This window comes from Phacochoerus africanus, chromosome 2 (genome assembly GCF_016906955.1).
Source record: "Phacochoerus africanus isolate WHEZ1 chromosome 2, ROS_Pafr_v1, whole genome shotgun sequence".
Classification (NCBI taxonomy): domain Eukaryota; kingdom Metazoa; phylum Chordata; class Mammalia; order Artiodactyla; family Suidae; genus Phacochoerus; species Phacochoerus africanus.
In genome coordinates, this window is record NC_062545.1 from 42651351 (window position 1) to 42679018 (window position 27668).

A 27668-nucleotide genomic window follows, 5' to 3' on the forward strand; every position below is an offset into this window, starting at 1 on the left:
GGTGGGGGAGCTACGCAACTTTTTTTTCTTTTTAAAGGGGGCGAGGATGCATAGGAAGACTCCTAAGCAGCCACAAAACCAGCAGGTCTCTTGGGATTTAGAGGATGTTCCACCAGAGAGCTCCAAAGCTGAGCTCAGAAGCTCTCCAATTCACAGCTGCTCATCGAGGGACTTTTGGGTTAACTGCAACGGAGCAATGGGGGAATCCCTCCCTTGGCAAAAACAGGGTAACTGGAGGAAAGACGCGCTTCACACCGTTCAAATCTGGCAGTTTTCTGCAAGACCCCGTCCTTATTCGGCCTCCCGCCGGGCAGGTCCCGCACCACCAGGCGCAGGTCCGAGGGGGCCGCAGGGGGATCCCGCATCAGCCCAGGCACCTAACCCACAACCCTAGAGCAACCACCCCCTGGGGCCTTTGGCCCGAAACCCCCGCGGGATAAACTCGCCGACCTTGGGCCCCGCCCGCTGCCTCGCGCCTCCGGGCCCCGCGACCTCCCCACCCCCGGCCGGGCCCCTTCGAGGCTGCGCTTCCCGTAACTCCCCTCCCTGCACTGCCCCCTCCCCGCCTCGGCCCCGCCCCCGCGGGACCCTGAGCCGCGTGCGATTGGCCCTGCCGCGCCATCACTCTCCGGACGCGTCACCGCCCTCGTTTCCGACCGCCCAGAGACCGGCAGTGGTGGTAGTGCTCGCGGGGCCGCGGTGGAGGGCATAGTGCTGCCCTGCTCTCTCCCACTCGCCCGCGGGTCGGCGCGCTCGCCCAGCTGAGCAGCATCCAGGGCTGCGGGGCAGTCGGACTGCACGCTCAGCCTGAGAAGCGGAGACAGCTAGTCCTAGCTTCGGGATGGGGAGCCGGCGAAGTTGACGAGCCCACCACCCGCGCTGCGCCTCTCCTGTGCGGAGGCGCTCTGCCCTCTCCAGGAGGTGCCCGCGCGCGGCCCTGCTCCAGGTGTGCGCGGGACACCCAGCCCCCGAGACCCGAAAACTTCACCCCAAGTCCAAAGAGTGGTTTCCGAGGGCGGTGCCGGGAGCCAGACTCCGAACTCCGTGAAGGGGGAACTGTCCTGGTGGCTCGCACGGCCGTCTGAGGGCGGAGACCGGTGGAAACTTTATCACCATCATCGTAATTACTACGTTTTACTGTTTCTCTCCCCGCAGGGGCTACAGCCAGAGGTCTGTCGCGCGTGTTTGTTTGCCAAAGGAGCCGCTTGGGGGAGAAGACTCGAAGGGGAGTTGTTCCCCAAGGGATACCTGCAGGCCAGGCAGGGGGTTTGGGCGGCCTGGATGCACAGGACCCAGCCCCGCAGCCGCTGACGCCGGGCGGCGGCGAAGTTTGGCTGCTGAGCGGCGCGGAGCAAGGCCACTGGACAGCGGGCAACCCTGCGGCCGTGGCAGCGGGAGCGATGCCGGTGGGGGGCCTGTTGCCACTCTTCAGCAGCCCAGCGGGCGGCGGCCTGGGCGGCGGCCTGGGTGGGGGGCTCAGCGGCGGCGGCGGCGGCGGCAGAAAGGGGTCGGGCCCCTCTGCCTTCCGCCTGACGGAGAAGTTCGTGCTGCTGTTGGTGTTCAGCGCCTTCATCACGCTCTGCTTCGGAGCGATCTTCTTCCTGCCCGACTCTTCCAAGCTGCTCAGCGGGGTCCTGTTCCACTCCAGCCCCGCCCTGCAGCCAGCCGCCGACCACAAGCCGGGGCCCGGGGCGCGCGCCGAGGACGCGGCAGATGGGCGAGCCCGGCCCGGTGAAGAGGGCGCTCCCGGGGACCCCGCGGCCGCCCTAGAGGACAACTTGGCCAGGATCCGCGAAAACCACGAGCGAGCTTTGAGGGAAGCCAAGGAGACTCTGCAGAAGCTGCCCGAGGAGATCCAAAGAGATATCCTGATGGAGAAGGAGAAGGTGGCCCAGGACCAGATGAGTAACAGGATGGGGTTCAGGCTGCCCCCAGTGTACTTAGTACCCCTCATCGGGGCGATTGACCGGGAGCCGGCCGACGCCGCTGTCCGCGAGAAAAGGGCAAAGATCAAAGAGGTGAGTGCACCCAGGCTGGAAATTCCTCCGAACCTGCGATGTTTTTCTGGGAGAAACGACAAACCTTTGAAACTCATAAGACTGTAACATTACAATGTGGGGAGACAGCGAGGTTTTCCACTTAACCTGGTGCAGTGTCAAAGGCTCTTTCGTTTTCCTTTCAGTGTCATAGTAGATGTGGCCAATTATGATCCGAGGTTGAATCCCGTTGTTTTTAACTTGCATGCTCGCTGAGCATAAGCCACACAAGGTAGGTCTTAAATACATGGGTAGGTGCTGTGCAAACCTCTTTTACGGTCCAATACACGGTTAATCGTCGCTGAGAACAGTGGCAGTGAAGGTCCCAAACAGCCCCCCTAATAAAGCTTGGTCGTGGCTTTGAAATGAAGCTTGAATGTAAACGCGAAGCATCAATCACCCATGATAGAAAGATTCTAACAGCAAGCCAGCACACCCTGTTTCAGTCACGTGGCCCCATTCTGCCAGGTGGCTCCTGTGTGTACTGACAGACTCCAAAGGTGAAACTTGAGAACTTCTATTATAGGGGCTACACTGTTGTTTACCTGTCAAAAAATGAAAAATGTGAAAAGGCAGCCTATCCTCTCTTGCATTTCTGGTGTAGTCAGAGAAAGACTTTCATGTGATGCAACAGGTTTTCCTCCAGAGCAGCACAATGATGACAAACTTAATCTAGGACAAACATAGACTTTGATAAGTCTTTAATGATTTCCTATCTGTAATTTTTGGTTGGAACTTGTAACATATGGATAATTCATGGCTAGCTTAAAGCTGAAGAGGACCTTAAAAATCATTTTAGACTGTCATTTGAAAGGTAAAAATTGAAGGCCCCAGAATCAGTTAGTGACTGAGTCAGGACTTGAAGCCTGGACTTCCTCTTCTCACCAGGTTCTCTGTGGACATAACTCCTTTGACAGTTAATCTCCCTGGGAAATTGTGCCAGCCTGGATTTTTCGACAATCCCAAAAGCTGTAGGAACCATATTAAAAGTATTGCATCCCAAATCTCTTCCTTCCAATTTCTAAAACACACTATGAGTGGAAGTAATATTTTTGTCATTTTTTTAAAGGCTCACAGAATTCCTAGGAAAATAAATTTTGTGTTTTGAAATTGGGCAGGTAATCAGGAAATGAAGCTTCTGGAGTCCCCTCATTTTCAGAGAGTAAAAAATTTTGAGTTTGTAAAGAGGTTATTTAAGTGGCTGCAGAATGGGGGCAGCTTGGTTGTCCTAGGGTTTGTGATTTTAATATAAAGATCAGATGAATTTGGATAAGCAGTAACAGCAAGTTAAAGTGGATCTGGGTCCCTTTCGGTTCCTTCTAGGCAGGATGCCTTTATCCATCCCTGCTGTGCAGATAGCTTCCTTCCACAGACCAATCAGCCTTTCTGCTTGAGACCCTTCCTCAGGCACAGAACCCTCCTATGCTTGGGGGAATGGGTTTTACTCCCCTTGACAACTTTGGCTAGCAGTTTTCCTTCTCCTTGTAACCCTGCCAGGGCTACAAAATCAAGAAGGTGGAGAAAAGGTCTGCTTTCACCAACTATCTCCTCCTCTTCATCTCTCACTCTCATTGAAAATATCCAACCAAAATCCATAAATTAGCCCCAAATCCCTACCTGCTATGTTTCTCTTAGGTTTGAAGCAGTAGACTTCACATTTCATGCCTCTTAATTCCTATAAACTGCCAGTTAGTGCAGATCATAGTTGTCCAAGAAAATTATTTTAATTGCTAAAGGTGCATGGATGTTAAAAAGCTACTGGTACTGACCATTAGTGATTAAAAGTGCATTTAGAGCAGAAGCACTGGGACAGTAGCAGTCAGTTCAGGACAGCATATCACCATATGCATATCTGTTCCTGTTAGAGCCATGTTATCTGTGTCTCTCAATCAAAGGCCTCAATTAACCATGTAAAGGAAATTCATGTAGCTTTCTGTGTCCATGTGGGCTAACATCTTCACACCTAGATGTTTTGAAACTGTTCAGTCTTGCATAAGATGGTGGAACTAAATGGGTTCTTTAAATTTTCATGTTGCCGTGAGAACCCAAGGGGGGAAAAAAGCCTGCCTAATTAGCTTCAGTATTTAGTCAGAGGCTAACGGGAAGAAATGGATTATGGTTTTTCATCAGATTAGTTCAGACAGATGTGTTCCTTTGTAAACCAAAAAAAAAAAAAAAGTAATTCAGGCAGTTCTAAAACTGCTGGAAATGTTCGGTTTTAAAGAGGAAAGAGTGGTTGCCCATTGTAAATAAGCCACTGGACTTCACATATTTAGATTTAGATTCAGTTTCAGGTACCACCATGTATGCCTTGTCAGGGACCAGTAGATCTTTGCCTTGATCTTGATCTTTCTTGTGCCTGTGTTTTCTAGTTCTTTTTATATGCTTAGATTCTCTGTCACACCTGATTGTACTAACAGTTTTATAGGTAAAATTGAGAAGGTATAAGTAAGTCTAACATGTTGGGAGCTTCGAGTATAATGTCTGAGCCAAACTTTCATTTTGTAAATTTGGTTTAAAGAAAGCCAATACTATTTTTATATTGCCAACAGTTGTGTTACTGGTATGGTGGTAAATTTTTAACAAATTTGTGCCAAGGGGAAACAATCTGTGATTTCACATAGGATATTTATCGCCTAGTACTCTTCATGAAAAGATCCTACATGCTTTCCAGTCCTGATTTGATGGATAGTTAATATTTGATGTAAAACTTGAAATGAAGACAGCCTCCCCCATGAAAACTTTGTAAATAAATTAACTCTGAAATTTGTAATATACACAGTATCTATTTTTATGAGATTGATCTTTCTAAAATTGTGCTCAAGTTGTCCTTTGCTTTAAAAAGCAGTGATAGACAAATGAAGCACAGAACATAAAGAGCACCATGGAATTTTTAGAAAAATAGTCCCTTTTCCCTTCTACCCCAATTCTTTTTTTAAAAATCAGGAGGCTTTTTAGGGGACGTCTACACAAAGAGCCTGCACAGTCCTTTAGGAGTAGAGCCCTAATCTTAATTTAGAGCATGAACTTTTTTTTTTTTTTTTTCTTTTCATTCTTCTGGAACTATAGTGAGAGTTGCTGAGTAATAGGGACTGTATATTATCAGTGGGTTCCCGCCTTTTCAGCCTGGAACCCCCAGCAAATCTAAATGGGGTGGAGTGGAAAGGCTGACAGCCAGCTTTGTGCCTCTAAAGTCAGGTTTTAGGACCAATTAGCTATAGGGTCGCAGTTGTCTTCTGTAGGTTTCTCAAAACAGGCTTCAGTTTTCAATTCCAGGCCTATGTAGGTATTCATAAATTTAAAGAAAATCTTCATATTGATGGCTAAAGGTACAAATATGTTTTTATGCCTTTGCCTAGCCTTAGGTTGTTCTTAGGTCTACAATATGTTAACTGCTGACAACCCTTTTATTAAAGATCAGACATAGAGACAATTTACCTTGACAGATTAAAATGGAACATTTTTATTTTGAAACTTAACTCTCAAGTTGCCTGGTGTGAAAAATAATAGTTGCCAAATCTAAAGGCCACAATTTGAAAACCTAACTCTGAAGGCGCTTAGATGCCCTGAGATTACCTTGCCTGTTCTGCTCACCCTGCTCTGAAACACACCGGCCATTGACCATGAGTAAATGTGAGACTCCCCCTGACACAGACACACACTCTTAAGACCTTCCCCAGAGCAGGTAGGTCATGGAGGGTTTGCGGTAGTTTCCCTCTTTAACAAGTAAATGAATGAATTATGATTTCAGCAGCGTAAGTACTAGGGTAGATGCTGACTGTCGAATGTTAATATGGGAAAGCAAGGTTGTTAATAGATAATTATGCTCAGCTTGATTTTCTGTAAGCTGTTGGTAATTTGGGAGGAGTATTCTGTCTTCCTCTGATCAAGTAATTTAACATTCACAGAAAGGAGCTGTATACAGGACCTAGAAACTAGTTAAGGCTATGGAATAGAGATAAAAAAAATGCATTTTCAGGTAAATGCATCTGTATTTTGGGGTGAGCTAATAACTTAAAACACCTTGAGAAATTTATCCTCCTATTTCACATGTGTGAAAAGTGTCTTTAGATGAGATCTGAATTTGTAGGAATTCAGCGGCTTACTTAACATATTTGTATGAAATTATTTAATAAGCTATAGTTGTACACATTCTTTATTAGAGTTTAAATCATGTGTCTCAAGGTCGGAGGGAAGGAATACCTACAGATCAGTGTGAGTGATGAGAGCTAAGTATACACGGTTGATCAGCACCGCACTGATCATCATTCCCCATCACCAGTAGAGAACCTGGGCCTTTTGAGTTCTTTATAACGTACAAAAGCATAAAAATGTATGTGTTTGTCAAAAGAGAGTTTGGGCTGGTCAGAATAGGGACAGTGTCCCTGTGGGCTCCAGGAATAATACTATGACAAGCCATTCCCCCAATTATACAGAAATGGTCGAGGCGAAACCAATGTTTGTAAGGAGGAGACTTTCTTTGGGGAAACTAAGTCTTGACTTTTCCCTTAGTGTTGTTAGTCTAGTGCCTTGTTTAGTGTTAAATAATTGAACTACCTCTAATCCCCCACCATTCACTCCTAAATCTTGTTTAAAGGGCCTTTACACGAAGTCTGCAAATTATTTTTTCTGTTACCAAAAATATGCCATAAAAATTCTCTCTCTCTGACTTTTAAACATACACATATGCTCTCAGCCCTAAAATATTGCATCTGAATGAGACTTTAGAGATAGCTACAGCAGAGGCAACTGAGACACAAAGATTGTTCTGAAAATCATTTTGCTAGTTAGGGGTAGAGTTGAGAATAGCCAGCCCTCAGTGAATGTTGCCCACTATCCTGACATGGCTTTGCCTCCTAAGTAAAATGCCAAAGAGATGTATAAAGTGACTACCTGTTTCATTACTTGCATACCCTAATGCCCAATGAATACAAAGCACAGCCAATTCTGCCATATTCTAATTTTCATCTCATATTAGTTACATTAACTACAGTAATTTTTTTTTTTTAATCTTACTGGGGCATGATTTAGAAGGCCTCTTCTTTTTAAAGCCACACAGGGAAAATCTGATAAGACATCTTTTTCTCCTTATTAAGATATCAGCAGAAAGCAGAGACATTTGTAAGCATTCACTTGGACATTCTTTATAAAGAGAGGCGGGGAAGAAACAGGGAGGAAAAAAAGAGAAAAGGGGTATACTACTGTGGGGGAACTCTTTTAAAGTAAAAATAGATGTGCTCTTTTGACATTGCACAATGCATAACAGAAGAATTGAAAGCTAACCTGAAGGACTATACTTTTTTTTTTTTGACACATATGCTTAATGATATCGCTTATATGTGAAATCTTAAAAAAAAAAAAACATGGCAAACTAGTGAATATGACAAGAAAAAAAAAAAGCAGATTCACAGATATAGAGAACAGCCTAGCTAATGGTTTCCACTGGGGAGAGGGAAGAGGGAGGGGCAGTATAGGAGTAGGGGAATAAGAGGTACAAACTATTAAGTATAAGCTGTAAGGAGACATTGTACAACATGAGGAATATAACCAATATTTTATAACAACTATAAATGGAATATAACCTTTAAAAATTGTGCATCACTATATTGTATACTCATAACTTACATAATAAGCAAATTGTATAGCAGCTATACTTACCTTTTAAAAAGAAAAGTAGACATATGTTTAAAAATCACACCAATCTATGGGTTCTTCATTATAGGAGCACAGAGTTCTCTTTACCCAAGAAGTAGGTCCTGGTGATCTCTGGATCCCCTCACCTGCCCTGCTTCATTCATTGGTAGCAATGTGGTGTGGTGATAAGAACTGGTTTGGGAGTCCGATGACCTGAGTCTGGACCTGGCCTCTTCCATTTACTAGCTTTGTGACCTTAAGCAAGTTGCTTCAACTATCAGAGCTTCAGTTTTCTCATTTATTTATGGAGGTAATAAAAGTACCTCCTTTGCTGGATGAGAAAAGTTAAAGGTGATCATCCACAAAAAGCACTTAGAACGGTTTCAGGTATGCAGTGAGTGTATAATAAATGTAGCTTGCTCTTATTACTGTTATTAGTCACTGCCTAGAGCCATCAAGCCAAGATTATGCTGTTTCATATACGGTTTAATACATCAGGGAAGTGGGTAACAATGTTTCAGAAAGTTCTCAAAAACAGTTCAAAGAAAGTTTGCTTAAAGGGATACATTTCCAGTTCATTAAGATCATCTTTTCAGACAGCTATGATTTTATTGTGCTGCTATCAACTCTGACTTTCTCACATTTCTGCCGAACTCCAAAAAACCTTTGGTATCCTTAAAATTATATACTTTCCAGCTTTTGTACTTCAGAATAGGTGTTAAAGAATTAATTTGTCTCTTTCTCGCAGTCAAATGTGCTCGTTCCTCACGTACTGTCTTCTCAGGATGATCCCGGTTCTTGAGTTGCCTCCTTATGCATGGAAATTGTTCTCTAAAATAAGAGAAAAAGAGGGATGAAGTAAAATGCATTTTACCCTGTTTTGTCTTTGGAGGAAAGTATTTAAGAAGTGAGAAGAAAATTATTTTAGACATAGCAAACATTTATATCATTATGATCAATTCTATAATCAAAGCTCGGTCTGTCACCTAGTAGTCAAAATTCACATTAATTAGTTGTGCTCTGTAACACAGATTTTGGCCTTTCTTGAGAGCTTTGAATGTAGATTTATTGGAGTATCAGGCTTCTAAGGACCTCAGGGGTTCCGAAGGCCATTACTCATTTTACAGAGGAGGAATGGGACCCTGTGAGCTGTGACCTCCTGCGATTCCCCCCAGTGCACTAACTGGAGCTGGAAACCTCTTAGCCCTCAAGCCCGCTCTGCCCATGTTATCTTGAGTCTAATAAGAACAAAGGCTTTGGAGGCCGGCTGGCCTGGTGCTCCCTCCTCCTCAGCCCTGAATAGCAGGCCAGCAAGAAGCCCCACTGAGACCATCCTAGAGGGAGATGGACTGTCTTTGCTTGGGTAGGATATAGCCTGAGAAAGCAATCCCAGCTAATTCTGTTGCTCTGAAGATCTAGGCAGCACAGACCCACCCCCACGGAGTCCTGATAAAGACTTCTGTGATCATTAGGTACTTGAAAGAAAAGCAAATGAGATTAAGGCCTAAGAGCATTTAAAAGTCAGCAGCCTTCATTTCTGTCATGAATACTCTGGCAGTTGCTTTAGGTATATTTGAGCCCAGCAGACCTGCAGATAATCCAGAACAGAGATAATGAAATTAAAAAGCCCATGTAGCCTTTGGATTTACTTGACTTTTATGACTAAAATGCCTCCCTCCCTTCCTTTTTTCTGTCAGTCCCTTTGTCTCCCTTGCTCTTAAGCTTATCAAAGGCCTGGCCCCTCATTTGCTCCCCTACTTTCTGGTCACTCCGTTCACACGGTGGCACTCAGGCCATATTAACTTTGATTTGCACTTTTTCATGTGTTTATATGTGGGTCCCCCATTAGAGTGTCCTGTCTTCAGTCCTTAGGGTGCTTAGTATGAGAGGAGGCCTGGGAGAGAGGGGATGAAAACCTGATGAAGGATGCTGAGTTCTGCAGGGGTGGTTTAGTAATACAGCACACTACACATGAAAACAGCTTTTGCTGCAGTGCTGGTAGGAACACTTGTTTGGCTTGCCCAGGAGTTGATGAGAAAAGCTATGGTGATAGAGATGTGCACGGGCCTGTGAATGGCTGTGGTTGAAACATGAATTCAGGCCATCCAAAGACCACAAGCCATCGCCGGACGCATTCTATCTGCCAAATCCTTCTTCATAGAAAGTTCTTCTCAAAGTCCTATGAAGAGCACTTGATTCTTTTAAGGGACAAGAAGGTCCAGAGATAGGTGGCCAGGGCTCCTGGCCCCCATGGCCACATGCAGCTTCCCCAAGCTGATGTTTGGGACATGACTGTCTGACTCTTGTTCCTCTTTTGCAAGAGTATGTGCTGCAACTATTGAAAGGTTGTGTTTCTTCACTATATGTCTGTCTGTCAGGACACAAGGCCAAAGGAAAGACCTGTGGCATGATTAAGGCAGCCCGGGGGGTGTACCTAGTCTCAAAGTCTCATCCAGCAGCCTGAAATTTCACTATCAGTGCCTCCATTTTTTTGTTGTTGTTGTTCTTGTTGTTGACATTGCTTCTTAAAGGCTGCTGTTAAAACAATATCACTAAGGTTACCCAGTAGAAATTATACTTTGAGATTTGTCTTAGTGAAGATAAGAACATGTTTGTAAAACAAGCAGGTATTTCTAGTGTTATTTCATTAAAAAGTAATGCTTGCTTAGAAAAGAATATTTTCAAAGTACACAGGAGTAGAAAAAAGAAAAAAAAAAATCCTTCGCAGTTCTGTCACTCAGTCATAAGCAGTGTCAACATGACTTCCTACCCCAACACATAGTTATTTTTTTCCCACAGCTATAACCACACTATATATATATTTGTTCATTTTCTTTTAAGGTATCATTTTATGATAGCATAATATATGAAATAGAAACATTGTCATTTATTTAATCATCCTCTTGAACCTGAACATTTAGATTATTTCCAGCTTTTTTTTTTTTTTTTTGGTTTTCATTTAAAAGTGCTGAGATAGCCACCTTTGCCCATTAAGAGTCCAGCTCATTTTTCATTGCTCCCAACCCCCATAAATAGGATTTCCCCTTAAATTTCCTCATAGGGGAAATGAATGGGTCAGAGGATCTAGTACATTTTGAAGGATGACTTTCTAGAAACAATGTATTCTTCTACCTATAATATAATGAACCTAGTCTTGACTCTGTAAGTTTCATGGATGATGAAACAATATCTATATTTAATTTACCTTTGAGCAGCATTTTCTCCTGTGTTGGTTGACTAGTTGGATTTCCTCATCGTGAATTGTATAGAATGAGGAAATTTTTAAAGGAGCAGAATTGGGACAAAGGCAAAGCTTGGAGACCTAATAAGTGCAGTGTCAGACCAGATGGAGCTAAGAAGCTGGCTGGAGGGACATGAGCTTCTGAAAGAGGCAAAGTCCTGAAAAGCAATAGACAGGACTTTATTAAAAAAACAACAAAATGAACTTCCTTGAGTTTGACTCCTAGGATAAAAAGTGCTCCTTGTTATTGGGAGTGCCTACCAAACACCTCAGCTAAGACCCAGCCAGCCAGCTTCCATTGCTCATCTTCCGTTGCTATCTTTTGCATCAGATATTTGAGGAAGGCGTTGGCCTCTCAAGGAGTCTGGAGAAAGAGGGAGGGATCTTCTCTTTTAGGATTCATCAGGATGACTTCCTAATATTTTAAGATCATAGTTGAAGCTCAAAAATAATCCAGCTACAATTTCAGAAATGGTTTTAGTGATGCTAGAAAAGGGCAAGTCTTGTTAAAGAAGAAAAATTAACCGAAAGGAAATTGTTGGTAAGATTTCATAGCAATATACACTTTTATGTTTGAAGGGGCAAACTAATCCTTTTTATCTTAGAGGCCTTTGGTATTTTAAATAGGGACTTATAAGTATGCATTTTGTCTAAGGTATTTTATTTTAGAAGAAAAGAAAAGCATTCATTTATGAAGTTTAGGCTTTGGGGTTTTTTTTTGTTTTTGTCTCTCTCTCTTTTTTTTTTTTTTTTGGCTAATTCCTTCAAATGAACATGGTTTTAGTCATGCTTTTTTAAGATAGTTAAGAGCTGCACATTTCAAAGTGTATTTATATTCTGACCTTGGTTAGTTCATAAAAATCTGCCAAACACCAGAACTGTTTAAATTTGGCTTTGAGACTGCGTTAACATGGTGAATAATGATTGACACGAATGTTCTATATTATTTTTATAAATTGTGGTTTGAGATGATAGTAATTTTAGAATATTTAGGATGTTATTCTCTGAGACATGTTATTTTTGTAGTCAACTAGCAGTGTTGATTGTTGTAATGTGTCTACTCAACTACAAGTTTTCATCTCATGACTGGAAATGCCTCAGCAGGCCATGTTGTGATTTCAGGAGTTATTGGCCTGAGTCAGCAATTTGATAAGGCAGTCTTAAGATGTGTAAAAGGGACTTTATAGAGTAACAAGCAGATTTTATGATTGGCCTGTATTTAATACATTGTATACATTCATTAATGTTAAGCATTTTGGTTAGTCTTCATTATTTAATCCTCTTAGGGTTTGCTTAACTTAGAATGCAGAAAGAACTTAGGGTAAAAAAAAGGCAGGTAAGCTGGGAGTGAGTAATTGGAGGAACATAAAAAAATGAAGATGAATTATTCTCTACAGTTGAAGGCTGCTTTCCCAGTTAGAGTGAATAAAAATTATGATTTATTAAGTGTTCGATCAGTAATAAGATAAAGCCACAGCAGAGGTTAGAAGTACTTGCATTTTTGCTTACTCCAAGAATATAGAATCTCTGTGATGTTGGTTCTTCATAGTCGGGAATCTGTTACAGGACTGTCATGGTGAGAGCAGGAGAAAGAGCTTCCCGGTTATTCACTCACTGGAGCAGCTAGTCCCAGGCCTTGCCCACAGGAGGACCCAATATAAAGACTTGTTGAGTGAATACACCTTTTTATTTTTTTATTTTTAAATGATTTTTATTTTTTCCATTATAGCTGACTTACAGTGTTCTGTCAATTTTATACTGCACAGCAAAGTGACCCAGTCACACATACATATATACATTCTTTTTCTCACCTTATCCTCCATCATGCTCCATCGCAAGTGATTAGATAGAGTTCCCAGTACTATATAGCAGGATCTCATTGCTTATCCATTCCAAAGGCAATAGTTTGCATCTATGAACCCCAGATTCCTACTCCACCCGACTCCCTCCTCCACCCCTTGGCAACCTCAAGTCTGTTCTCCGAGTCCATGAATTTCTTTTCTATGGAAAGGTTTATTTGTGCTGTATATTAGATTCCAAATATAAGTGATATCATATGACATTTGTCTCTCTCTTTCTGACTTATTTCACTTAGTATGAGAGTCTTTAGTTCCATCCACGTTGCTACAAATGGCATTATTTTGTTCTTTTTTATGGTTGGGTAGTATTCCATTGTGTATACATATCACATCTTCTTAATCCATTCATCTGTCAATGGACATTTAGGTTGTTTCCATGTCTTAACTATCGAACACACCTTTTTAAACAAGCATACCAGGAGGACTTACTCAGGTTAAATGTGATACCCTTCCCCCTTTAAATAATCACATATGCCCCCCCTTTAAATAATCACATATTCCAAAAGTGGTGTCCACTCACCCTTGGAACCTCTTCACCCTTAGAACCCCTTCAACTTGTCCTCATGGGCCAAAAACCATTGTCTTAGAGGGGAGACATGATTCCATACCACAGCAGTGACCTGAGTCCTGCTGTGATCCTTAACTCACTAAGCCACCAGGGAACTCCTTGATTTTTTTTAATAGCAATCAAAAATCATTCAGAACCAGATCTAGTGAATAAAGAGATCCATCAATGTAGGAAACACCTTTTCTAGTTTTAAAGTTGTTTTCAGAATGATTTATAAAATGAAAAACTGTATTCATTTTCTTAGGTGACTTGTAAACTGGCTGTGAAGGTGGTTCATAAAAATCTTTTAAGCAAATGTAACATTGCTGAGGTAAATGTGAATACTCGTGAGATTCCTTTGAAGCTCGACACTTACTTGAATGTAAAAACACTTGTTTCGCTTCAGAGCTAAGTCTGCTTTATATTTACACCCAACATTTTGTTTTTCATGTCTGATTTTTAAACTAGGCACAGTCCGCATTCGTTTCTGTTCATTATTATCTAGAGTTGTGGACTGCGTTTAATAAGGGCTGTCATTTTTCTTACATTTCAGTTTTATACATGATACACCCTATTTAAAGTTGGTGTGTTTTTTTTTCCCTATTCCAGCAAAAATTTTTGAGAGAGAATGGTGTTTTTATAAATAGTGCTTACAGTACCACCTTGAAATGAAAATTCATAGTTGAGGTGGTATTTTCATTAGAGAAATTAGAATTTAATAAAAATACTTTCTGTAAGACAATGTAGTATTTTGAGAAAGAACCTTAATCTTCTGTTTCCCAATTTGGCATTGTATCTCCTGAAAAGTGTTGTCATATATAAACAGTTGCATGATAGAGGATCTGAATTTCATGAATTTGCACATAAATCCTTTTCCAATCCATTCTGCAGATCATTATTAGATTAATCTTACTAAAATATCACTTCTCTCATGTTGGCCAACTCAGGTTTTAGTGGGCCTCATTTCCTTTGGAGCACAGATTCAAAATTTAGCCAGCTTCAGAAGAACCTGGAGAGCATATTAGCACACAGATAGCTGGTTGCTGCCCCTCGAGTTTCTAATTCAGTAGGTCTGGGTGAGCCCCAGAATTTGCATTTTTAATATGTTCCTGTGGTTGATGCCAATACCACTGGTCAGTGACTGCAGTTTAAAAAACATTGTTCTAGAATGAAGTCCCAGCTCGCTAGGCTGGCATTCATAGTCTTCTGCAAACCCACCTTAGTTTGCTGGAGTCACATCCCACATCCCTTAAATTAGGAGAGACTCTCTGCTTTACCTAAATGTGCATAGTTACTGTCTCCAAGACATACCTTATTTTTTTTTCAAATGGAGTGTCTTCTCACTTGCTCAAAACTTAGCTCTCCATGAAGCCCTCTCTCAAATTCTCATTCTTTACTAATCTCTCCCTTCTCCAAAATCACATGACATTAATTGTTTCTGTCTTTGGCCTGTTGCTAATTTCATGAGCATGGTTATCTTTCAGCTAGATTTCAAGCCTTTTCAGTATGGAGACACCTTTCTCTATTCCAGAGGTTCATGGCATAGAATTTAACAGTAGAAGGCAGTTTGTCCTAGATATAACCAAAATGAGAAACAATTTAAATATATCACCAAAATTCTTTACAACCTGCTCAGACTGTGAAACAAGATGGCAGAATGGAAACCTTCCGAGCCTTCCTTTTACCTATGAAATTGGGCTGACAATTTTCTTGGGCAGAGTTGTTCTAAGAATTAAAGTAGAAAATGTATGTGAATCAGCACAATTCAATAAATAGTACTTGTTTATTAGCAACTAGGGATTGATTGAAGTAATAGGTTAAGGAAAGGTGTTGTAGGTAAGACCTGGTTTTGAGAGGTCACTTCCAGGAAAGGAGAGGATGTTTTGGCTGCAACTTTGCTGTGTTAACCAATAGTTTGTAGTTTCTGTTGTTACCTCCCTCCTTAGTTGTTGTTGCCAAAGTTCCTGCTTCTGGGGCAGGAAAGTAAGCATTCTTTGCCTCTTTTCAGTTGTTACCTCACAGAAATACTGCCCATCCTTGGGAAAACCAGGGAGAGGGTGTCTGTTCATCAGTGGTCATTTAACCCTGGCTTCCTGGCCTGGTGTCACACAAACACTCAGGTTTGGAGTGAGGGGGAAAAGAAAAAAAAAGCAAAGGAGAAGAATGAAATCTAAAATACCTTAAAGGCATAGGAAGAAATGTTTTATGAGCAGAAAAAGCTAAAAATGTTTCATTTAGAGTTAGCTACGGATATAAATTTAGCTCAATAATTGGGCATATGGTGCTTTCATTTAGGAAGTATCTACACCCTTTGTGATAAGATCCTTTGGTTATTAGAGCTGCTGCAGCCTTAACTACATCAGGAGCAGAGATTCCTAGTGCATTTAAAACAAGAATTGAAGAGTGACATGGAAAACAGAATTAATAATTTGTTCTTGGTTTGTTTTAATCTGCTCTTTATTAACTTTGTAGTTTATGCGTAGAGGATTAGATTTGGAAATAGAACACCAACTTACGTTCTAAAAGTTTACTCTTTTATTGTAACATCATATTAAAGACTTCTGAAGAACATTTTGGCTTAATTTAGTCTTAACATATGAGATGATGCTTAAGTTCTTATGATTCAACCTAAAACAGTAGGAAGGTTTTGATCCATGATATTATTTTAAATTTTAAGTTTTTTTCACATTAGATTTCAGAGCAGGATTTATTTAATAAAAACTGATTACTATTAAGAGGGAAAGGTATTCTTATTGGCCATGAGTATGTTTTATTTAGTTTTTCTTTCTTTCTTTTTTTTTTTTTTTGGTAATGCCACAGCCTCCACACCCAGTCCTATCTCTTTTTTCCAGTCTTAGAATTTAAATGTTTGCTATTGGTGGTAAGGAAGTAGGAAAAGTTAAAATCAAAGGATATTTGTATCACCCATGCCTTGTCAAATGTTTCTGAAGTTGATTGAAAATAGACAATTGTATTTTATACATAGGAAAGAGTCCTATTCCCAGATAGAGCATTGTGTGATAAACTGAAATACACACATTTAAAAACAGGTGTCCTTAGGAGAATGGGGGAGAGAAATACTGTTCATCTCTTTCTCAATGCTTCTTTAATATAGTCTCATTTGAATATGCCTATAAATCCGGGTTTCAGTGTTTGTGCTAATGTGGTTGTAGTTCTCCACCCACCTGCGATCTGGAGAATTACACTCTAGGTTCTGTAATGTAGAGGCACTAGAATTTAGAAGGGACTTCTTGGGAGACTAGGAAGAAGTTTGAAAAACTATAATACCAGGACTGAGTTAACCAGTTACAGATTCCACATAGGGAAACTACTCTGGGTGTATATATTCTTGGTAAGTGAAAGTTTTGACCTAAAAATCCTCTACTTTGATGTTGTTTAGGATTTTAGAGCCAAATAGACCACAAGCAATCAGGTATTCATTTTAGCTGTCTTAATTTGGCTTAACGGAGCTGTATTTTTCTGTCCTGCTTTTTTACCCATGCTGTTAATCAGCTTCCATCCTGTTCTGTTTTCTCTCGGGAAGAGGTGGTACTGATGACACAGAGGTAGATAGCAGCTGAGTAGCACAAGTGGGATTATATATATTGCATATCCAATTACTAGTCACCTTAAAAAAAAATCAAGAGGCGACCGGGCTTATCAGCTGGGACCAAGCAGCACTCTGGCTTCCTGGAGAGGTGGATTCCGGACATCAGCCCTGGCACACAGACAGATCACCTTTTCCCTGATCTACAGGCACTTGCTGTTAGGTTTTAGAATTTCTGAGAGAGAAAGCTGTCCGGTTACATGATTGGTTGGCATATTTGTGGGCCTTTGGCTCTCAGTGGAATTGCTTGAAAGCTATCTCAGGAAGGAATGCCTTTGATTGATTTGAAATCTCAGGCATCACTGTAGTGTTGCTAGGGTTTTCCAAAACACTGGAGGATTTTTGCAGACAGCACTTTCAGGAGCTGATCTGAAGGTGGTAAGCTAAACTGGCAGGAATGGCAGGTTCTTCCTCTTCTTCTAGGTGAGATTACTGCACCTCTGCTTCACTCTGGAGTGTCCTGCATTTGCAAACTCCAGGGGCACAGAACACGTTAATGATCATAAAAGAGCATGTCTGTGTATAATGCTTTCTAGTTTTCTATTCTTAAGACCTCACATTAGCTGTTTCTTTATTAAGCAGAATTTGGTCTTAATATTTAACATAAGATTTTTATTCCTTAATTGATTCTTAAACCTTAGCTATTAATTTGCAGGTATATTTTATGTAGGAATAACAACAACAATAGTAACTTTGCCTGATAATTTTCCCTTTTTCTCTAGATTTAAAATTGAGGTAACAGTCAAGACTAAATATTTAATAAAAAATAAAGCTTCTTGGTTATACTCTAAAATATGCTCCCTTCTTTCTCCCAATAGAATACATGTGTTATTTTACTTGTTCTGAGAATAGTCTCCTTAAGTGATTTTTCTGTATAACTTGATCTATATATAACTAAAACAACCGATAACTAGATTTTTACCATCTCATCTTTTCATAGATTGTATCTCCTGTATCTGCGATTTTAATTCTAGAGTGGTGAAAAGTGTGAAAAAGTAATACAGCATACATTTGTTGAGTGTTTACTTCTTGATAGGCACAGTGCTCACCACTTCGCATGCATAAACTCATTTAATTCTCAGAAAAATCCTGTGCATTCAGTACTGTTTCTCCTACTTTACACACAGGGAGTTGAGGCCAACAAGGGTCAAGCAAATTGCCCAGGGTTACAGAGCTCTTGGGTGCCACACCTGGGATTTGACATGGGGTCTGCCTGGCCCAGGCACACATCCTACTCACACTGCACTCACCTTGATGACTGCCCCTCCTCACAACCCCATGCCTAGGGACCCTTGATGATCTAACTCACCTTGACTGAGGAACTGAAATGTCCATCACAGAGTTACCCCTTTGCCTGAGGAGCATTAGGGAAGCAGGGGCACAAGTGTTAACACTGCTTCTGTCTCAGCGTGTGGCAAAAAACATGCTGACATTTTTTTTTTAAATGCATAATTCTGAAAGTACAACCCATGATCAGTTTGTTCAGAAAAGCTTCTCTTAAGAGTAATATTGTGTTCAACGTTAAGCATATGCTTATTATATATTAATATATGTGTATACACTTTAATGATATGTATGTACATAATATATACATGATTGTTGTGTATATAATTACCCAAAATAATACTTGAAACACTGACGTAAGTAATTGGGAGTTCTGGAAAGTTGTTTAAATCAAGATGGAGAGAAAGAAGATAGTCTCTGAAAGAAAGTCTAAATTTACTTCCCTTTCTCCCCTTCATCTTGGGGCAACTATGACTCCTAAATTCTAGAATAAGCAATCTTACAATAATTCAATTTCCAAGTGAGACATTCCATAAAATGGAATGGGTTAAGGATCTTGTGGGTTAAGGATCAGTGGGTTAAGGATCTTGTGTTACCACTGCTGTGACCATGTTAACAAATGAAATATGAATTTTGAATTCGTAATGAGATATATTACCAAAAAAAGATTTCTGATTCAAAGTAATTCATTGTTACCCACTTGACAGTTTGGTTTTTGTTTGACAACAAAGACTTGTTTAATTGGTCCTAAGCAGTGATACCCCGGACCATATGTCTCTTTCTATAGTATCTTCAAATGGGCCAGTACAGTAATCCTACACATTCGCATGTTTTTTTTAAAAAAAACTTTAATATTATTTCCTTTAATAAACTAAATTAAGAAAATTTTCAATTGCTTCTCGGTCTTTTGGCTAAGATCAAGTGAAGAAACTTTTCAACAATGTGCTTCCCCAGATACTTTGGAGTACCATCCTGTGCAAAGCACTGGAGAGAGAGCAGTAAGCAAAACAGACAGAGCCACTGCCTTGTCTGGAATCCAGAGATAAAGAGCAAGACAGTGTGATAAGTGCTTTGGTAGGAGGAGTGCAGGGTGCAGTGGGAACATGTCATGGGGACAGTTAGCCTGGGTTTGGGGGGGCTCAGGAGCACTTTCTAAAAGTAGTAAAGGATTAGAGAAAGCTGAACATGATTTGGACCTAGCCAGTTGAAGGGTAGGATGGAGAGAGCCACAGGGAATGGCACCTGTGATAGCTCTGAGCATCAGCCAGGGAACTGAGCCAGGAAAGGGCAGTTGACAAGAGAATGCTACGAAGTGGGCCAGGGAGTTCCCTGGTGGCTCAGTGGGTTAAGGATCTTGTGTTACCACTGCTGTGGCCTGGGTTGCTTCCATGGTGCAGGTTAGATCCCTGGCCCAGGAACTTCCGCATGTGCCCCCAGTGGAGTACAGCAGAGAATGGATCTTGCAAGATGTTCATACTTTTTATCCTGAGATCATTGAGAGCCATGGAAAGTTTTAAGCTAGGGAAATGATATCAGTTTTGCCTTTTTGGAGAGTCAGAAGCAAGTGCTAGAAGACTCTACAGGATCCAGATAAGAGGTGATAATGGCCTTAATACACAAAGATAGTGAGGATAGCGACAGTAAACAGATCCTTGAGATATTTCTTAAATATTTACAGAACTCTTTGAGCACTTACATTGAGAGGGAGGGAGGAAACGGAATCAAAGACAGTGCTTGGGTTTCTGGCTTGCACAAGGGGTTGGGCATCAGTGGGGACCCAGGTGAAGGAGAGAAGTGAAGAGGCGTGATGGATTTGATTGAGAGTGTTTTGCATTAAATGAGAAAGATGTCCACGTGGAAAAGGTCACTCATAGGCATTTGGAAATACACAATAAGGCCTGCAAAGGACACTAAACTAGAGTTGCCAATTTTAAGACTGTCAAGCCATGGAAATAAATAAGCTCCCCCAGGGATAGAGTCCTATTAGAAGAGTCCAGGCCCAAAAGCCTAAGGAACATCAACCTTTAAAGGACCTGAACAGGAAGAGACAACAGAAGGAGCCATCAGAAGCATCTGAAGAAAGCTAGAGTGTAGCACTCTGGAGCATTTTGGGATATTTTCTGTTTTAAGTGGTGAGTCTCAGCAGTGTCAAGTGCTGCTAAGGAGTTCCTGTCATGGCTCAGCAGTAACTAGGATCCATGAGGATGCGAGTTCGATCCCTGGCCTTGTTCAGTGGGTTAAGGATCCAGTGTTGCCGTGAGCTGTGCTATGGATTGAGGATGCGGTTTGGATCTGGTGTTGCTGTACTTCCTATTTCAGTAGTGGAGCCTTATCATAAGGAAGTACGGGAACCACTCTTTCATGAATGCTGCCATGAATGGGACTAGAGAGACAGGGTAGTAGCTGCTGGATGATAAGGGACAATGGGAAGATGGAGTAGAGAAACATGTAGCCTGCTGGGCACCCATTTGGGGCTGGTGGCTGGGGATTTGTAATGGCCCCATCTGCCTGCTTCTTTAATATTTTTCTTTAGCAGGATTCAGCCACTCTGACATATTTGGCAAAGGCAGATGAATAGCTTGACTGGACTTGGGGTTTTCCTCAGTGTGTGGAACTAAGTACATGGTCCCAAGTGCTTTTTGGAAAATCTGATACAAAGATTATTTGTTTGTAAGAGGATATGTTCACTCAACTTAGGTTAAAGAATATAGGGAGGGATATTTATTCTAAAGATAAGAGGAAGTCTCTTGTGGATCCAGATCAAGAAGTGCAGTAAGGCCTTACAGGGCCTGGAACTACAAATCTGGAGGGCACCTGGAACCAAGGCCATTATTCCTCCTGGGCCACTTGATCTTTTGTCTATAGATAGGTCAGTTTTATTCTTTCCCCTGCGAATAAGCTTTATTCATTCCCCTGGCCAATGAATTTAAGTATTGATGGAGGTTCCAAAAGGTGTTTAATCAGCCATGGCCAAGTGGTAGAGAATTGAGTTCTAGCACCATTCCAGCCCTGGCACAGAGCCTCCTGCATACTGGAAAGAAGAGGGTTGCCTGGCTGCATAGAGGTCTCCCACCATCTCAGCTGCACCCAGCTGCATTTTTTTCAATTGGAAGTTTCTCTGTTGTAGGACAACTTCTTAGAAGCACATTGTCTGGGGTTGTGCTATATATTCATTACAGAAACTTCTGCTTCTCATGAAATGGCACATGTGCACGCACACGCACACACACACCCAGAATTTGATTCTAAGTTTACAACAACAACAAAAAGCCTTGGCATTTGTCGTCTTTTGAAATCCTGCCTGTCCACAACTTAAATGTTATCATTTCCACAAATTCTTACCTGTTCCTGTCTCCCTTCAGCAGAAAATCAGTTGTCTTTCTATGCTCTCCTGGCTTGCTTGGGTTAATCCTCTGCAGTATGTTTATTATATTTTTTACTGTTCAAGACAGAACACGTAAAGGCAGTAAGTGGAAAGAACTCTTGGCTTTGTCACTTATGAACAGCCTTACCCTGTATAAGTACATCATGCCTTTGAGCCTGCTTTTCATGGCCCTTGTTAGGAGCCAGTGAGTGAACAGATGCAAAATTATTTGCTTCCACTATGATGCAGATATTTATCATTTAAGGAAATAGTTTGGAAGTTGAAAGACCAGGTTTCTAAACCTCTACCTACCACTTAGTAATTCATGGCATGGCAGTGAATTATTGTTTGTTCTTATCTCAAGCATATTGTGGGTTTTTAGTTTTCTATTGCTGCTGTAACAAGTTATCACAAACATATCAGCTTAAAGTAATACAAATTATTGTCTCACAGTTCTGTAGGTCAGAGTCTGTTTTTTGCTGGTGGGTCTCAAATTCTGTGCCAGGTGCCAGTTAGCCCAGGTGCTTACCTGCAGGCTCTGGAGGAGAACCCATTTAGAGGCTCATTCAAATTGTTGCAAAATTCAGTTCCTTACAACTGTAGGTTTAGGTCCCCACTTCCTTGCTGGCTGTCAGCCAGGAACCTCTCAGCTCCTCCATCTTCATACTGGCAACATCCGCATTGAGTGCAAAGAATCTCTCTTTGAACCTCTGACTTTCCCTTCTGCCATATGTCTTCTGCATCCAGCTAAATCACCTCTTCTGCTTCCAAGAGCTCAGGTAACTAGATTCACTGTGCTCAAATAATACAGGCTTAGCTCTGCATTTTTAAGTTTGTCTTAATAATCCTCAAGTAACTTTCATTGCCTCTGCAGACTTCCTTTTTGCCATGTGAAATAACATATTCACAGGTCCAGGGGGTGGACCTCTTTGGGGGGGATTTCTACTTACCACCTATGCGTATTATTTATGTGTAATGCAGTATGTGATGTAAGTACAGGGCAGTCCCTTACATACAAGAGTCATTCACCACCAGTGGAGAATTGTGTGGCCTATTGCTGTGGTTTGTGATCAACCAAGCTATTACCCAGAAAGTATTTTGTGATTACTGGTAAAGGAAACCAAACTGAAAGAAACCAAGTTTGATAATAGTTCCTTTGAGTATAACCAACTCTAGTTGCTGTATGCAGATCAACAGGAAAGAGAAACCAGATGTATCTACATCTAAGAGTATTGATAAATAAGAAATATTCTACTCTTTAATCTTAGAGCTTTTCTTGAGGCCTTTGATAAAATATTTTATTTTAATTTCATTATCATTTTTATCTTACAAATGAATGTTCTGAACTCAGGGTTATGTAAGGTACCCAATATTATAGACTATTAAAAAATCTTGAATGAAAAATAATTCTGACTTGTATTTATTCTCCATGTATCATAGCAAGTGTAGTAATGAAGTTAGGACCACAAAGTCTGGATCCAGATTCCTTGAGTTTGACTTCCCTCTTTGCCACTTATGTGCCTTGGGCAACTGGCTTAACCTCTTTGTTCCTTAATTTCCTTGTCTGTAAAGTAGAGGTTAAAATAATCCCTACTTCATAAAGTTGTCATTGAGGACCAAATTGAATTGTGTCTAGTACATGTGTTATGTCAGTATTATTATTAGTATTCTAATCCAACAGTTTGTTTTAACCATTGCTTCTCAACCGGGTTATTTTGTCCCATAGGGGATATTTGGCATTGTCTAGAGACATCAGCTGTCACATCTGTGGGTTTGTGCTGCAGGCATCTAGTGGACCAGGGATTTGGCTAAGTAACCTACAATACACAAAAAAGTGCCCTTCAACAAATAATTATCCACTCAAAATGTCAGTAGTACTGAGTTTGAGAAACCCTGTTTTAAACCAGTAGCCTAATGTTATTAATAACAACTTCATTTGCAAATGAGATATGCATGTTTCTTTATTGACTTTTAACACTGAGGATGTTTATGCTTGAATGACAGCCATGGGACTCTGGGTTCTAAAATTAAAATAAAATAATAATGATTTTTCAGTGTTAAAAAAAAACAACCTTACTATCTACTTGTCTATTTTTTCTGTAACACAGATTTTACAAGTGTGTGCTTCACCTCTAGAATACACAATTAGGTGTTAGAAATACTGTGTTCTTGTAGAATTTCAAATTTTCTTAAATTTCTGATTTTCCAATGAGCTTTCTTCTGGGGATTATAGGAAAGAAATTACTTGAATTTGAGAATTTACTGTTACTCTCTATCTTGAAAATAAGTAATAGTGAAGATAACTACCCATTATAGTTACCAATTTATAATTTACCTACATTGTAGCATGTGGTTTAGAAAGGCCTGAAACATTTGCGCCAGTGTCATTTTTTATTCTGAATATTCTATGAGGCTTGTGTATTTACTGTCTTTGCTCCCTCCTCTCCCTCCTTTCACATATGGAATGTTTTAGAACATTCTTCAACCAGTCCTTTCTCTCTATCACCCATCACCCCTGTCACCTCTTCCTCAAGTTTAGCTATTTGAGTTGTCTTTCTCACTATCCATGATTATATTTATCCATTCTCAATTTTCACAGAATTTGTCCTTTTGATGATTGGCTCAGTTAATTGTAAACACCTGCCCTGCCACTGGAATGCAGAGAACTGGTTAGACTGACGTCTGGGAGGGAAAGCAAAAAATCTGGGTTTATTCTCTTACCTTCCACTCTGCTATCTACCTGAAGAACCTGAGAACCACAAGATGCAAAGACAACTATAGCTGTAAATCATTACGGATTAAGCAGAGCACAGTTGGGCACCAAGTACTCAGAAGTGCTTGATCATGGGTTCCACAGTTCCACAATACAATTGCTAAATATTGGTAAAATATATGATTGTGATTGTATTAAAATATAAGTAGATTTTTCATGTTGTATTTAACAATTTTTTTTTTGTCTTTTGTCTTTTGTCTTTACAGGGCTGCACCCGTGGCATATGGAGGTTCCCAGGCTCGGGGTCTAATCAGAGCTGTAGCTGCCAGCCTATGCCAGAGCCACAACAATGCCAGATCTGAGCTGTGTCTGTGACCTTCACCATAACTCAGGGCAACACTGGATCCTTAACCCACTGATCAAGGCCAGGGATAGAACCCTCAACCTCATGGATCCTAGTCAGATTCATTAACCACTGAGCCACGACGGGAACTCCACAAATTCTTGATTTTTATAAATATCAGCAAATGTAATTGCGGTGAGAAGGACATCCACTCCGTCCTTTTTAGGTCATTGAGTTATGTACCTGTAGAGGTTCAAAGAGAAACACCCAGACACTTCATTTAAAAGGAACAAAGAGAATCTATTTGATACACATTATCTCTGCCATACTTTGTCTTCAGGGCCAGAAACTGAGAAAGGCAGTTTGCAACAACCTACCTTTTTTTTTTTTTTTTTTTTACAAATTACATCTTTAATGTGGTCTTTTGTTAATCTTCACAAGTTTGTTTTTTGTGACACTCTTTAGCAGTGGTGAGACAGTGATAACTACTGCTTCACAGACTTCATGATTAAGAGGGCTTTTTGAAAGAGTAATTGATCTCTTTAAGGGTTTGGACAAAGTCCAACTCATTTCCGTGATCTCAGGCTGTTAGAATGGAGAACCTTGTCTGTCAGTGGCCACCTCACTATAGACTTGGTTGCATCTTTGAGCACCAAAAGATCAGGCTACACCGCAGTTGAAAACAAGTTAAAGTCTTCCTTCAATTTTGAAATGGTTGTTACCCAAATCTTATTTTGCCAGTTCATTACTTAGAGCTTTGTGATGAAGACATTTTGGGAAAACTCTTAACAGCTTTACCAGTGAAACATAGGGAAATGCTTAAGTTTCTCCATTAAGAATTAGTTGATCTGGGGGAGGGGGACCTTGGATTACAATGAATCAGCATTTACATGCTGCTATAGAAAGAAATTTGGGAAACAGGCTCAGCAGCAGACATCACAGGATCATGCCTCTTGCCTCTGTCAGTGTGCAGATTGGCATTTTATTGTGAGGGACTGGGCCACTGGCTAGAGGGGACTGGGCTAAAGGTAGAGATCATGCCATGAAGGCAATTCCTTTATAAGAGCTGGTTACCAGGAGTCCTGAGGATGGAGCTAAGGTATAAGTCTGGGTTTCAAAGAAGACGAACAACAAGGCATATCCTAGCAGTCCTGAGTCTAGCTGAGCAGAGCCCAGGACCCAGAAGCCCACGTCGGTAAAGGAGAAAATAATTCAAGCAGAATTACAGCACTTAATAACACTCATAAGACTTACCACACAGACATCCAACTCTGCATAGGTTAGCCCCTTGTGGATAGGAAGTGAAGGTAGCATCAGCCAGGTAGCTATAGGCACACAGATGTTCGTGTAAGGAGTGAACAGTTCAGCCTGCACAAGGGAATGGTTGAGGGGTGGGAATTGGTGTCCTGAGAGTCCACTATGAGGACAGTGGAACAGTTGCACCCCACTGCCCCCCTGAACCTGTTCTGGAATTTGCTATCTGCCTGGAGGACCAAGGTTTGCTCTGCTTCCCTCTGTGAGAGCACATGTCACAGGAGCTAGCCAGTGTGTTGGAAGCTGAGGCTGCGCATCAGCCTCACCATTGCCCAGAGTAAACAGGTGCAGGTTATGTGTGTGTTCTGTCACTATATGGCAGGACCTCAGATCTTTGCCAGTAAAACTGTAAAGTGAGTAGTTAGTTCTTGGGAGGGTAGCCTTCAAAAAAGGGGCTAAGGAAGCAGGCAGGAGGGAAGAGATTCCTCGTAAATCCTGACAGAGCATCCTGGGCAAAGGCAGAATATTCTCCTAGTTCTGAAAAGCATTTTAAACAAGGATACTCTAAATCATGTTAGAGACTCCTACGCCAAGGACAGTATTTTATATTCAGTGCTAGGAAGGTATTTTCTGTCGACAGTAGAAGGTCATACTTCTCTGTTTGGAACAACAGTCTTGTTTCCAGAAATGAAGGATTTGGAATTCTGATATTGTTCAAACAATAAGAAGAAATACATAGCATAAGATAGTTTACACAGAAATTGATAGTTGAAGATCACAGATATTCTGATCTATTTTAAGATTTGATGTAGTTTTAATAAATTAAGAAAAAGTCATGTTCTTTCATATATGTAATATATATATTTGAGAGCTAAATTTTACATTTGAGAGAAAGAAATTATAACTCAGCTATGATACTCCATAAAAGCAGATAAAAATTAAACATTTCAACTAGTATTGTTAGTTTTACTAACCAGAAGCACAATATTTGGTAAAAATACTATTTTATGTGTATATTTTTTATGTGTATATTTTTAACCAGAGCCCTTTTCAGATAGCTTAACAAGAACGGGATCCAAGTATTAGGTAATTCATTTTTTACCAGTGACGCGAATAAGTTCTATTATAAAGGATACCTGAACTAATATTTTAATATTTTTATCCAAAAAATATGGTCTTATTTGATAACAATATTTACTTGAATAATTTTCCCCAAATATTTTGTGTTTTTCAAGCAAGGTGGTGTCCCATGAGGTTACTGTTTTATAGGTGAATCCAGGGACTGCAACTATATGTATTTTGTTTTTTAAATTATTTATGCCCCTCCCCCCAACCCCTGCAACACACCAGTCTTTTGAAGCTTGAACAAAGGACTCAACTACCATAATTTCTTTATTTGTTATTATATAGCTGTTCTGAAGCTACTCAAACCTTTAGAGTAGCTTCAGCTACCAAACAATTTTATGAAAAGGAATAATGCAGAGAAAAACTTCCTATTTCCCCTAATTGGGGGTACGAGTCCAATTTTAATCTGGTCATTCAGGTTTGGGTTCTTGTTGTGTTTTTGGTTTTGTTTTTTGGTTGGTTGGTTGGTTGGTTGGGTTTTTTTGTTTGTTTGTTTGTTTGTTTGTTTTCTTTTGCTGTACCCATGGCATGCAGAAGTTTCAGGGTGAGGGACTGAACCTGCACCACAGCAGCAACCTGAGCCATGGCATTGACAACACCAGATCCCTAAGCTACTGTGCCACCAGGCAACTCCCAAGTTTAAAAAAAAAAAAACACCAAA

At 40.8% G+C, this 27668-nt stretch overlaps 1 protein-coding gene across 1 annotated transcript in view; it reads left to right on the plus strand.

Annotated features, from left to right (window-relative positions):
- Positions 1-663: 663 nt before the first annotated feature.
- The window catches only part of MAN1A1 (mannosidase alpha class 1A member 1), a 165922-nt gene continuing 138917 nt past the window's right edge, over positions 664-27668 (plus strand). The window contains exon 1 of the mRNA XM_047759569.1: positions 664-2018. Within this exon, the coding sequence (XP_047615525.1) occupies positions 1401-2018 (618 nt within the window). The 5' untranslated portion in view covers positions 664-1400. The remainder of the gene's footprint in view (positions 2019-27668) is intronic.